The 9,681-nt window shown below is 45.0% G+C and overlaps 1 protein-coding gene across 1 annotated transcript; it reads right to left on the bottom strand.

The window, feature by feature from the left end:
- Positions 1-7,280: 7,280 nt before the first annotated feature.
- Positions 7,281-9,271, bottom strand: LOC148008309 (putative UPF0481 protein At3g02645). Its single transcript, XM_087674321.1, has one exon. The coding sequence runs from the start codon at positions 9,048-9,050 to the stop codon at positions 7,434-7,436; it is 1,617 nt and encodes a 538-aa protein (XP_087530447.1). The 5' UTR covers positions 9,051-9,271; the 3' UTR covers positions 7,281-7,433.
- Positions 9,272-9,681: the final 410 nt, after the last annotated feature.

Here is a 9,681-nt window from a genome sequence, read left to right as displayed (position 1 = left end):
TGAGGACATCTCGATTCTTCCAAGGGGGAGAGAATGTAATATTTCCCCACACTGCGTACCGTAAATATTGACTTCCCGCACGTCGTGTAAATCCTGTGCAAGGTTATCCCCTACATCGTATTATTGGTAGCTTAATCCATACCATGCACGCTCAAAAATGAGGCCTCCACAGTGTAAATTAGAGGCTGGGGTTGAAGACCGCAAAAGCCACGAGGGAACACCCTTTTTTGAAGGGGCAATTGGATAAATTTTAGGCAAATTTTTTTATCCCTTCCCCCAGCCGATGCATGGCTGGAGGAGAGGGAGTGTGGGGAGGAATGGCCAAGGAAGAGTGAATCGGGAATGCATGAGGAGGGAATGGCATGAGTCCTCCACGTGGTGGAGGCCTTCTCCCCCCCCCCCCCCCCATGCCTATATAAACACCCCCTAGGAAGAGGCTAGGGGAGAGGAGGTCGCGGTGCTGGAGAGGAGGTCGCGGTGCTGGAGGGAGGTCGCCGTGCTAGAGGGAGGTCACCGTGCTGGAGGGAAAGCCGCCGCGCTGCCGCCACAGTCCGCCATCCGCCATAGTCGCCGCCACGGCTGCCAGACCGCCACAATCTGCCGCCCCGCCTAGATCACGACCCCCCCCTTGACGTTGCTGCAGTCAACTAGAAGCTTCTTAGAAGCTTCTTTAAGAAGCTTCTAAGGGGGCTTCTTAAGCCCCCTTCCCACTAGATCCCCATAAAGTCCATTCATACCCCCCCGGGACTTTGAAGAGAAGAGGAAGAAGCTATAAAGCCTTCCGCAAGATCCTTCGTAAGAGGCTTCCCGCAATTGGACTTCAAAGGCCACAAGCCATCCGTGAACCCATTCCTAGCCACTCGGGTTTTTCCTAAAGAATTCATCCGCACGCACCATTTATCCTAAGTCCCGCAAAGGAATCTCCTGCGTACGAGGGAAAAAGGCAAAGGTCTGGAGGCTGCATACCAAGGCAAGTCAATTCATAGACCGCAAAGGCAACCCAGAAGCCGAAACCACGCCTACGATGGCCCCTAAAAAGTCACAAGGTGCGCCTGCGGGAGGTTCATCTCCAAGCATTCAAGTGGATATCTCCCCGAGCCCACAAGTCCAGGTTTTTTTTCGAGTTTATTCTCGCATAAAGAAATGTTTAGGCGCGCTTAATTCCATAAGGAAGAATGCATTTTACGCTTATTTTTAATGCATTGTGGCAGCGTTAAAAATACATTTGATAAATTATCTCTTTAAACATTGGATAAGGTTGATGCATGTCATGAAATTGAAACGGTTGCATTTCGAGAGTTGTCCGCCTTAGAAGACTAGCTGCATGTTGCTATTTTGGAACATTATCAAAGTAATGAGTCTAAACATATATTACTTAGGGCAAAGAAATGAAGTTGATAAGTGCATTTGGTTACTAGACATGGTAGGAATAAGCGTGTGCCGCATTTTAGGCAACATCTTCCTTGTAATGATTCGTGAGGAAAAGTTAACACCCATAAGATATTACCCGAAAAGAAATAGAAGAGTACGATAATGATCTTATGGACTTGCAAGTAGCATGTAACATGGAATAAGTTAACACTAGCTTTAGTTTGGTATGAACTTCATTAACTACATTGTAGCTAGGGGAAAGTTGCGTGTTGCATAGTCATCATGCGGAAATTTCATTCATCAGGAGCCGTATTTAGGAAAGGTCGCATGGTTTATCAAGGCACGAGATTCTAAAGTGTAGACAACAAGGTTGTAGGCATGATTATTTGATGTAAGTCCTAGTAGGTCCTAGGAAAGTTAGTACCCAGACTATCATGCATTTTTACGATACAAGGAAAGATAGAGTCATTGTGAACCATGTGATGCGTAGAGGCGATGAATCACATGTTTACAGGTATTGTGGTAGTTGCAACTATTTTTCCTCTTTTAGATCTAGTTTATTGTCTCTAGGAAGGATTCATCCTTGTCGCAAGACAAGCATAATGAATTACCCAAATCACCTAGCCACAAAGGATTTCATATGAGCATGGTTCAGTCAAGACGTTAGATACCCCAAACACTAACTAGGGGTTGGCGCGTTAAGGATTCGGCCAAGTTTTCCCATTGTCGCTAAGTCAGAACCTTCAAACCCAATAGTCCTGACCATATTCCCAAAAATGTTGGGCTAATTGATGCTCATGTAAACAATAATCTAGGATTCCTACCTTATGGACCAAGCGTTCAAGATGATGAAACTGGATTTGAGTTGGACTAAACGCTGTCGATTTAGTGAAATTAAGGATGGGTGGGTAAAAAGACACCCTAAACCCTCCTTCCCGTCTGAAGTTAATTCCGTGACCTGAATACGCCATTCATTAGGTGAAATGATCTCTTAGAATGGAGGCGATACTTGTGCAATAAATTGCAACGTCACTTAGCTTTGCGGTTTGATCATAAGAAGTTTTGCCATTCCGTGGATTAAGGTTGGCAGGTTCTTGCGCCAGTTTAAACTCGCAACGGGAAAAGGGTAGTCGTCCTTTTACTCTATCCTCATTAGGGAAACTTTGTCAAGTTAAGGGAAGCTAGGCATTTGCTTGGACGCAAATGATTAAACAATAAACTAAAGCGACATGGTCGCCGGAATTTACCATAAACCAAACCTAAAGTATTGACAGGGTATGACCCTAGCCCAAGGACGATAGGAATCTTGCCAAGTTACAATTGATTCCGGATCGAATGCGGGTTGCATTCGGAGAAAAGGAGTCACTCCTTAACAGTTTGCCAGCTAAAACGACCACTGGAATTGATTGTGCTTGTAACAGTTTAGAAAGCACTGTTTGCATTGTTTGCTCAATGAACTAAAGGATGAAACGATATCTAAATACTTCAGGTTGAAGGCCTGAAGGGAGAGGCAGCTTCAGTTACCCCCGACTGCCTGCCTGACCCTAACCAAGGGGGTTGTTAACCGCGCCGGGGACGTGGACCGAACCCGCCGTGAGAGGTCTCTCCGTTGAGTTCTACTTGGAGCAGGAGGACGCTTGGGTGCCAGAGGGGGCTCTGGCCGTAAATCCCTCGCCTTCCGGGCCCTGCACAAGAGGCTAACGTGACTCGGGATTGGATCTCGAGGCCCGCATACTAGTCTACGGGCAGAAGCTTGGATTAGTGATCCCTGGTGGATTACTGGATAGCCTTCGGGCGGATTATGATCAAGCCTACGGGCGGAACTCCTTGTATTTCAAAGATAAAATGATAAAATGATAATAAAGAAGTTGTTTGACATTGTTTTCTTTATGTCCGTGATAAGATTACGTGAAGGAACCAGTGCTTAACAGGGCTAATCAAGGAAGCTGTTTGTTATATGTCAAATTAATGTGGTAGGTAATTACATAACTAAAACAAACCGAGGAAAGTGCGGAGGATGGACCATGGGTCCAACCTATGGATGGGTGGTCCCGGGCAGCTCCCTCTCGTTTCCCATTCTCCTTGAACCAAGTGCAGCGTGAATCCGCTTCGGACCTGGCGTTTCTGCGTAAAGTAGTTCGCTCGGGTCTGACGCTAGATGCTGCTAGCTAATGACCAAACAGGAAAACCTTAATTCCGGTCGATCCTAAGTGGGAAACGGCCAGGACACTTCCGCTACGTGGCAAACGCGGAAAGACCTAGATTGCAAAACCCGTAACATTCCATGGGAGTGCCGGGCGGAGTTCTCTAGACAGCCTTTCCGATGGACTGCCAAGACGTGTCCTACAAGATTCTTGCGGACACGTTACATGCAGTGTGCGAAATCACACTCTCAGCTTTTCTTCAAGTGCACTTCAAGTGTCAAAAAACAATGTGGGGTGCAATGCAGAATGGTACATGTAGCGTTAGCTCTCCTGTCTATGTTCTCGACCTGATAGGGCTTTAAGCTCAGTCAAACTAGCCACTCTCACTAGTCATTAGGGTCTGTGGTGTGTCCTTCTGCTCAGTCAAGGTCTAATTGAGGGTCTACGACTCAGTTTGGAACTCTCAATGGGGTGGACAACTAGTAAGTTGGTTAATTCATTGCTAAATCCGCAATTCACTAGTTCTCATGTTTGTTGTGTGAGAAAGATGTTCTATTCCCCTGTATCGCTCTTCGGGGTTCGTCGCGCTATGGTTCAGGTCACTCAGGGTCTCAAATGCAAAATCTTACAAATTCTAGATTTGGTCCAGCTGGTCCAAATTGCAGGGTCCAAGTGTCAGACTTGACGCGTCCGAGTGGCCTAGGGCAACGGAATGATATCATGTCTGAATCTAAGGGCCAAGTGTCCAAGGACCAAATGTAAGGCCATTTGAATGCCACGTGGCAAGGTGGGCTGAATGGTCGATCGTCTGAATCGGATGGGCCAAATGGTTGAGGGTTGAATGAGATGGGGCGGAATCAGGTGTGTCAAAATTCAGGTGGCCGAGTCTAGTTTGGTCGAGTGGGCTGAATGTGAGCGGGGCCGATTCTAGGGTTCAGCTTGAAGTGGCTATTCAAGTCTAGGACTCACACAAGCCAAGTGAGACGGCACATGGGAATAGAAAATGCAATTTTTGCTTCATTTCTGTGATTTGCAACATACTAGGTGACACACACTTCCAAAATAGATTAATAGACAAGGATTAAGGTTTGTATATACTTGATATACTCGAAAAACTCCAAAACTAATCGATCAATCTGCTACAAGTGTTTGGTCTGTCCAAGCTCTCTCTCTCTCTCTCTCTCTCTCTCTCTCTCTCTCTCTCTCAATGCTACTATTGCAAATGAGCTCTCCCCTGTCCTCTTGGGTTTTAAATCCATGCCCAACTAAGCCTTGAATTAAGGCTTGACCTTCTTGATCACTCCCCTTGTGACATTAACACATCTAAGTGCTCTTTTCTCCAATTTCTTCCTTGTTTGTGCCTTGTTGGGCCTATTTTATAGCAGAAATCCTAAAGCTTTTCGCCTTGATATCTCAATTCTATCCTAATCCAAAATGCAACAAAAATCAAAACCCAAATACTGAATTGATTTCTCCTACTTGCCTAATCATCTAAAAACTGAACTACTTACTTGTTCCAAAGATTAAAGCCCCAAAATCTCCTACCTATCTCAAACTCTGGTTCAGGGTTGAAACGCTTACTTCATCGCTCGATTTGAGGCACGCAAGTGTTCAAGCTTGAATCCGTTTGTCTTGGCAATGGAACCAAAATCTAGTGGGAACTCACGCTCAACTACCAAGACCCACGAACCGCTTATTCTTTCAAACATTTCAAGAAGCTAGCACAAATGTCTATCTCTCACCTGGGCAATGCATCTTCTATCCTATGGGGGTGTAGTGAGCTTACCTTGATGCCTAAATGAGTAGCCTCCTCCCTCAAGCACCTAGTAGCTCCATGACTCATGATGTGAGCTCAAGAATCCTCAAGCCTCTACCTTCAAGCTCCATCTTCTATAGCTTCGTGCAAGAGAAGAGAAGAGAAGATGATTGAGAGCTTCTTCTTCTCGATCCCTCACCTTCACACACTCACTCCCTCACACTCTCACACTCCCTCTCTCAAACACACACAAGCAAGCAAGAAGGAGAGAAGAAGAGAAGGGGAAGAGATCACCTTTGCCACACACCAAAGAATAAGCTTCTCATTCACTTTTTGAGTTTATATAGAAAACTCTAAATTCCTTTTGGGCAGTCATCCCCTTTTGTTAATGGCCGCCTAGGCCCTCTTTCCTATTGTCCTTTTATCTTCCTTGCTTCCTTTCTACCACCCATCTATCCTTACAATTTGCACAGGAGGGAGCCTGGTGCTCTTTTGCAAAAGTTTTAGGAGCACCTTGCATTTACAAAATGTGTTTTTGCCTTTGACTTAGCTTTTGAGGCCGCCCATGCACTTTCGGCCATTTCCCTTCCTTCTTCTTCCTTTGTGTTTGATTTCCTTCTCCGCCGCCTCTTTCAACTCCTGACTTGCGCTTTTCTATTTTTTCTTGTGCTAATGTTAATATAGTGTATGAGTTATTACAAAAGAGAGGCAATTTTATATTCAACATGTTAAGAGAGAGTACAATGTGCATGCATGTTTGAGCTAGCTTCCTAATCACCATTAGTCTAGAAAGATCATTATTATTTTTTCACTATATCATTGACTATTTACTTAAATTTTTTTGCTTTTTAATCACGATCCTTGATTTTTATTGAGTTCATAAATTCAAACTTTCCTAAACTTGGTTATGATATACCATACACATGTTGGACACGGTCTGAGGGGGCGGGTGTGGCTTAAGGATTGATGTCACTCCAATCTTTGACATATCAAATTACGAGGAATTTAATTTCTATGAATTTAATTTTCCTAAAAATGTATTTGAGTTTTTTTAATTTGAGAGTTATAGAATAACATTATGCTATCACTGTAAGTTTCGAGGACCCCATTGTTTGGCAATTGAAGTCAAGCTTCAAACTTAGCATGCCTTTAGTAATTGCCAATATGTATGCTACCTATACTAGAAAAAGGCCATTGTACATTTATAAATAAGATTTATTGTTCATGCTTCATTTGAATTTGAGGCTTTATATATAGACCTACTATAAAGGTATCTAAAGGGCCAAATTTAACTTGCAAAGCTTCAAATATAAGAAATATGGAAGAATGGGATAGTGATAACTACAGGATGTTGTTAATATTTAATAAGGTGCTATCACAATAAGCTTGATATGGGAATAGTTAAGGTTTTGCTAGATGTAGCATTAGAGACTAACATTAATAGTGGTAGTTGCAACAACGAGTGAGGTGAAGTGGCAATCACATTCAAGCATGGTTGGATTTCTTCACATCCACCATCATAAGTCTTGACCTAGGTTTCTACCCTCTTATCTCATAGTTCAAGGTCATCTTTCCATTCCCTTAGTGAGCTACAATATCTTCTTTCTATATTGTTCAATGTTGAACTCTAGGCACCTCAAGCACCTTCACATCCACCATGAACTAGTTTTAATATTGTTCAACTCTTGGCAAATAGACACCCCTCCTCTCCCCCCAACACCATTGCTTTTGTGTGGCATTTTTTAGCTCCTTGGAAAGGCATGACATCAATCCTTTGTAAGTAGGGCAACACTTGTGGGGCATAGCGGTCTTATTTGAGTGAGTGATAAGAGATCATGTATCGATAACGGGATAGTAGAAACAACACCTTAGACTTAAAAGATGCTGATCCTAAGCTTCATGGTAGCAACTCAAGGACTCAACTACCACTAAGCATCAAATGCCATGTAAGCAACATTAATGTAACAAACTTCATGTAGAAACAAGAAATCGCAATGAACATAACGTTTTACAGCATATTGTATGACAGGAGATGTAGATGAGCTATTGAAAAATACCTTTTGCATATTGTGTTGCAATTTGAGAGAAAGAGAGAGAAAAAGGTTAAAACACCATTTCTTTCGAGGCGTCCTAATCGTAACCGGCGCTTCGCGAGTACAAAGTTAGGCACTTTTCATTGTATAGATAGTTTGGAGGATGGTTAGCACAAGAAGGACAGTGGCGGCCAGAATTGAGACCAGAAGCCAAGGCTGCTTATCCCAGTACGTCTCCTTGAAGGCAGCTCTCCACCTACGCCAATGCTTCCTGGAGTGCCTCTCCACCTCAGAGATGATACAGTTGATGCGGTCCTTGTGGCTGGTGCGATGGGAAACGGAGGTGCAGAGCTTGTTCCAGGCGGCCGCTAGCTCGTCGCCGCTTCCCATGAAATTCTGGATGACTTTGGCCTTCACGAGGACCTCCACGTCCTCGGCAGTGTCGATGAGGCGATCCATGAAGTGGCAGTAGGAGATGACAGAGCTCTGTTCGGGGTATCGGCAGGTGGCCTCGTAGGCGAGGAGGTTGTGGAGGAATCGCATGGTGTTGTCTCCCACAAGGATCGTGGGCAACTCCAGCACTTTGTCTTTCTGATGGAACCAGATGGCGCCGAAGCTGGCAGTGGCCATCAGTGGGGCTGGTACTGGTCGGCATCGAATACCACAGCGCGCGAGGTAGGACGCAGTGAGCAAGGCCGAGCTCGGTTTGTGGACATCGGCCGGGGATGGCCTGAACTGCAGAAGTGCGTCATCATCGTCATCATCTGGAATATAATTGGTCGAACCTTCGATATCAGATAGCAGATGTAGTGGTGCAGCGGGCAGCTGCTGCGTCTCTGCTGGCTTAGAGGCTGAATTTATAGGAGTAAGGCAATCATAGATTACCCCAAGCAAGCAATCGTCAAAATTACGTCCCACTAGCTGCTGCTTCCCCGGCTGGACCGACAGCGGGGAAGGTTTGAAGCGTGGAAAGGGGTTGCAGTATTTGCAGTATGCGCTCACCACCTTCTCCTCGAAGCTGCCATCGAAGCGGGAGATTCTGAAGGCGGACCTGAGCAGAGACAAGGGTATCTGGTTCTCCAGGAGCAAGGCGTCGCTATGGAGCAGTCGCCCTATGGGGTATGCTGCAAAGAACTTACTCGGACCCACAGCTGCTGCGACCATGGCGAATGCATCGAGCGCCATCCCTTCCTTCACCGCGAGTCGCCGGTCGACCAATTGCAATTGCTGCCATTGCTTTGGATCCAACTGGACATAGATAGCTTCCAGCTTGGGGTAATGCTCTTCAATCTCTTCGGCAAGGTGCGCCAAAGTCGCATTTGCGTCCTGAAACTTGGATGCTCCTTGCCGCTTGAAATGGTCGCCCTCCACTCCCTGCGTTGACAACGGATCATTAGCTTTGCAATTGCCATGTTCCCTGTTAGCCGTAACGAATCGGTAGGGGCCAAAGAAGAACAGGTAAGGCTCATAAGCTTGAGGATTCGACCTTCTCTGATCCTCGGGCACTTTGTAGAATCTGCCTTGCCAATGTGCTCCGTTTAATTGATCGGCCCCATCAGATAGCGCTTCAGGTGCAGCACTTACATTCTCGTGAACAAACGCAATGTCCTCCATGGCAGATTGAGGTGCAGGTGTTCTAGTCGCATTCCTGTGAACAGATTGCATGTCGACCTCGGTGGCAGACTGAGTTAGAAATCCCCGCCTGTCTTCCATGGGCGCACATTCAGTTGGTAATTCACTCTCCATGTGCCCTTCGTCTTCACTCTCGAGTCTCGATGGCCCCGCAGTGATCAAGGCTCTCTACAGCCACGTTATGATCAATGGGCAGCGCCGCTGTCGGTGCAACAATTACTGTTCCCCTATCTATGTCTTTCTTTGAATACTTGTTTATCAGTAATTAGGACTGCGCGGCCATGTGTGTGTATATGTGTATGAGAGAGAGAGAGATCATGTAAGGGCAAGGGAGAATTCCATACAAGTATAAAACGCACTTATTCTACACGAACGCACTCAACGGTAAAGCTGGGCGACTCTTGTCTCGTGAAACGAGTGGCAGGGGCACAAAGCGTGAGTATGAGCATTCAAGACCCTTGAATTTGAAGGGTTGCTCAACTAGCCCCCTGTCACCAAAAACTTTTCTAGAAAAACCCTTTTACCTTTAAACTTCGGGGATTTCTTCATGATGCTTATATTATATGAGACAAGATTTAGAAAATGAAAAAATAAACAGTGTCAAAATTGACACACACACAAAACTCTACATATACATATATGTGCGTTTGTAGATTTGTTTATTTATAGATGTTTATATAGAAATAAATAAGATGTAACATATGCGCATGATGCTTATTGTAACCATATATAAAATAGCATATAA

Source organism: Lygodium microphyllum, unplaced genomic scaffold (genome assembly GCF_053477565.2).
Source record: "Lygodium microphyllum isolate KBCC unplaced genomic scaffold, Lygodium_microphyllum_v1.1.10 scaffold_193, whole genome shotgun sequence".
Taxonomy (NCBI): Eukaryota; Viridiplantae; Streptophyta; class Polypodiopsida; order Schizaeales; family Lygodiaceae; genus Lygodium; species Lygodium microphyllum.
Note: the sequence above shows the minus strand (reverse complement) of the source record. Positions and strands in the feature narration are given on the sequence as shown.

Excerpts from the sequence above, each read along its gene's own strand:
- LOC148008309 (XM_087674321.1), bottom strand. The coding sequence starts at position 9,050 with ATGGAGAGTGAATTACCAACTGAATGTGCGCCCATGGAAGACAGGCGG.